Genomic DNA, 4,265 nt, shown 5'->3' on the forward strand with positions numbered 1-4,265 from the left:
GGTCACGGACGCCAAATCTAACGGACAAACATGATATTTCTTTCGCCCCGCCAACGTCTAGCACAACCCAAAATAAAAGGGACAAAATTACACGTCAATTAATTTCATGGCAATGAGTATAAGCACACAACAAGATTATTTTAAATTTATTCGCCCCACTTGCAAACACCAAGACTACAAGACATGGGTCTTAAGGAAATATCTCCAAGAATTTATTGAAGCCTATGCGCCTTCGTTGTTACATCTATCCACTAAAATAGATCATAGACATTTTCACCAAGAAAAATGGTTCAAATAGCTCTAAATGATTAAAAATTGCACGTAAGTGCCATCGACGGTAGGCTAACCAGCAGCGAAGGACAACCAAAGTCGGCGCCATGTCCTCCCTTCCTTTTATGGAACCTTTGTATGAGTGTTGCCAGTGGGTTGACGGTGATGATCGTTATTGGCATGACGTTGATCGTTTTGGCATGTCTTTTTGGGTCATGTACTATCTTATTTTACATTTGGGTGCCGCGAGATTTCTATCGATTGAGAAATATCTCAATCAGCTAACATTACCGTAGGGATTTTTTTTTTGAAATCTCAAAAAAAAAAAAATGTTGCATGAATCACTGCACAGATCCGATGGTTTAGGAGTTGATTGAGAAATAACAACCCCGTTTATTTTTATAACAACTTGGTTGTGTGGAACTTCGAGGTATTTACGTACTATATTCCGATCAAGATCAATAACATATACTTGAAATTAGAAGGAATACTCACAAACAAGATGGCCCCCATTGTCTCTGTGGTTAGAGGAAATTGCAACGAGTCCTCGTGCTGCAGCCTGAGCAGCACGTCCAGCATGTCCTCGTGGCCGGCGACAGAGCTGCCGGTATGGGCAGCTCGCGAGGCCTTGCGCTCCTCGACGACATTGGCAATGATGCGGTGGATGCGGCGATGGCATTTGTTCATCTCGCGCTCGCCATTGCTCAGCCACCTGACCAACCTCGACGACGGGAAGAGGTCGTGCAGGCAGAAGCCGCCCAGCAGCGTAAACGCTTTGTCCAACTCACGGAGGTACTCACCTTGCTGTGTGAACTTGCCGCGGAAAACTGCCCTCGTGGTGACGTGGTTGCTGAGCGCCATGGCCTTCTCGCTGAGGTTGATGGTGGCGCCATTTGAAGCCGTGATATCCCGGAGGAGGCTGCCCACCTCCTCAACCCTGATGCTTTCCATGCGTTTCACCTGCTTGGAGCTGAGGAGCTCCATGACGCCGATCTTGCGCATCTGGCGCCAATGGTCACCGTATGGGGCCAAGGCGATGTCCCTTCCGCCAGAGCCGAACAATTCATTGGTTGCACTCCGCGGCCGGCCGGCGAACGCGAGGTCGTTGGCCTTGGTCACCTCAGCCATCACCTCGGCGCTGGAGACCACCACGGTGGGGACCTCGCCTAGCCTGAGAAGCATTAGGGGCCCATGACGGCGAGATAGCTTCATTATGGTGCGATGAGGGAGGGCAGTGGTGACGTGGTGGAGGCTGCCGATGATCGGGAGAGTCCATGGCCCTGGAGGTAGGTTCTTCTTGGCTGACTTGCTCTTGCTACCCGAGAGCTTGAGAAGCCAAATCGCCAGCACCGTGGACAGGGCTACGAAACACACACTTGGCCACGCGTCCATTGCAGGCAGCTCCAGTATGTTTGTCATGGGTTTCTGTTCTGGGCCCGGCTATATACACGTATTCATGTTCGGATTTTTTTTTCTCGATCATGTTTTTCTATGTGTTAGCCGCCCCCCTTGCTAATAAGGGTTTTTCTATATGATGGCTGTTACGTACAAAGACCGGGCAAGGTTTCACCTTTTGTTTGCACAAGCTGATCAACTTTTAGATTGACAAAATTGAGATGTCATCAGATCTTGACAGCTAATTATAAACCCTACACATTCAGAACTTACCTGGAATCTATTCATTTGCGGCTGCTACCATGCACTGTCACTTTCAGTTATCCATATAACATGTTTTGTCGGTTTCAACCAAAAAATGTTACTAGCTCATTTGGGGCTGATACCACTGTCAATTTCAGATATCCCTATAACACCTTAGAGACTTAGCTAGACCACATTTATAATACTATTCTATAAACAAAATATCATCAACAAATTCAAGTTTACCACACCAGGGGCATATCCCATAATTGGGGCCACTCAGAGCAAGAAGCGTAGACCACATATATATTATTGTATAGCATGTTAACTTAGTATTAGTCGCCCATATAAAATAGTAAAGTATAATCTAGTATTGTAGTGGCTGCTATATAATTACGGAAGTTTCGGAGAAGATGCAGATGTAGGGTTTTCTGCTAACTCACGCGCCACTGTGTATAACGTATACATCTAGATTTTTAATTATAGCTATAGCTATATATATATATAGCTATAACACAACATGTAAATGAGTAACTTAGTTTATCCGCATTGCTTTGTTAATGATATTGTGGACCCTAATTACAATGAAAGAGATAATAATGAAAGTAAAAACAATATACGTGTGTCACATATGTGTTCGCATCAAATCAGTCAAATAGTTGATCAGTACAACACTACTGAAAATCGACTTGATTGCCAAGTGTCGACCTGCAGTTGTTTGTCAAGTCTTTTTTATTGAGCACCTAGTTTTACACTCAGCAAATAAAAACAACTCCACAAAGGCCGACCTTTAATGAGGGTTATTTTGTGAAACAACCGGCAAATCTATTTTTATTTTCGGTATTTTCATTCTTTTCTTCCATTATTTATTTATATACATTTCTTATTTTTTCTAAGGATTTAATGGTTATAATTCAAAATTTGAACTGCAAGTGCATGAAAAAGTTGGCAAAAATGGATGGAAAATTCTTATTTGTGCCAGTGAGTCTATTTTTAGGCGTTATCCAGGGGGAAAAATCAAACATATGGTGCCAAGACTTAACCCCGGGATATGGAGTTTATTGGTTTTTTAATTCCAGAATTTGCAGACGATGTCTAATAAGCATAAATTTTGGCATATGGTGTCATCACATGACACCCATAGATTGTGGTAAAATTTTGAGAAGGTTTTCAAAAGTTGTGACATATGTTACTTAGAAACCGAACCATCTATGAGGAAGAAATGTGCTTTTGAGAGGAAACAAATCATGCTTGAAGGCAAATTGCCAGTTGCTTCATCGTTCTCCTCGTTCTCACGACAAGCACCAAACAGCTCCAATGTTGTCATCATGAAGGTGGAGAAGGATGTGGAGTTGCTAGCCGAGCTGGCCGTAATGGGCAGGGGTGCGTACTCTTGCCGATGGCAGCATCAAAGCATGTTGTATGTGGTCTTCCTGGAGCACGCCATTGCAAATGGGAAGGGTGAGGCGGAGGACTAGTGTTAGCCAGCGGCATTCATGGCGGCGGATGAACAATAATGAAAAGAAACCAAAGAAATAATATTAATTAAAAAAGGTGAAGGAAAAAAATAAAAAAATTGACTAGTGTTTTATAATAATACACTCCGAAAAGCCACCGAGTGAAGAAACACGTGATCCACATGCTTCACCGTGACTGGTCATGAGGGGAGGGTGTGGATCGAAGAGGTGGCATCATCTTATACAACATTCTTCCCGTCTCTCTCTCTCTCTCTCTCTCTCTGTGTGTGCGCGCGCGCGTGTCTCCCCCCTTTTTTTATTGCACTCGAATGGTACCACCTAAATGATGTAGGTGTTAGCTACCCTTCTTGCTCCATCCAACAAAGGTTGTCGAGCTCGCCTTCCACCCCATCAAATCGTCATCATCAACAGGGACTGACGTCGTTGATACATCTCCCACGTATCAATATTGTTTCATGTTTCATACCATATCTCCATCATTTGTACAATTGTTTTAAAGTTTATTTGGACAAACATGTCAATAAAGTGCCCAGTGTTAGTTCCAATTTTTTAGTTTTTATATTTCTTTAGCAAACCAAGTATTTTAAACTTCTAGGAAAAATCCAAAAAAAAAATGATGACAATGTATGCATGAATTAGCACCCATGGGACATTGACTTGATCCAGGAGGGGCGACGAGGCACCTAGGCTCCATTTCTAGGCGCTCGCAACCCAGGGGAGCCTAGACAATACCAGGAAGCTTCTGTAGCCCTCCCTTTGCCGCAAACTTTGCCCCGAAATTGTTGACCTACCCTAAAAATGTCAGATTTTGGGAATTACAGATCTTTCGAAAAAGATACACAATGAGGGAACTCAGATTTCATCTTGCAGAAATAGCCC

General features: G+C 43.4%; 1 protein-coding gene across 1 annotated transcript in view; it reads right to left on the reverse strand.

Annotated features, from left to right (window-relative positions):
• The window catches only part of LOC123048407 (ent-isokaurene C2/C3-hydroxylase-like), a 3,354-nt gene extending 1,689 nt beyond the window's left edge, over positions 1-1,665 (reverse strand). The window contains exon 1 of the mRNA XM_044471510.1: positions 766-1,665. Within this exon, the coding sequence (XP_044327445.1) occupies positions 766-1,662 (897 nt within the window). The 5' untranslated portion in view covers positions 1,663-1,665. The remainder of the gene's footprint in view (positions 1-765) is intronic.
• Between the last annotated feature and the right edge of the window lie 2,600 nt (positions 1,666-4,265).

The sequence above is a fragment of the Triticum aestivum genome, chromosome 2D (assembly GCF_018294505.1).
Source record: "Triticum aestivum cultivar Chinese Spring chromosome 2D, IWGSC CS RefSeq v2.1, whole genome shotgun sequence".
NCBI lineage: Eukaryota > Viridiplantae > Streptophyta > Magnoliopsida > Poales > Poaceae > Triticum > Triticum aestivum.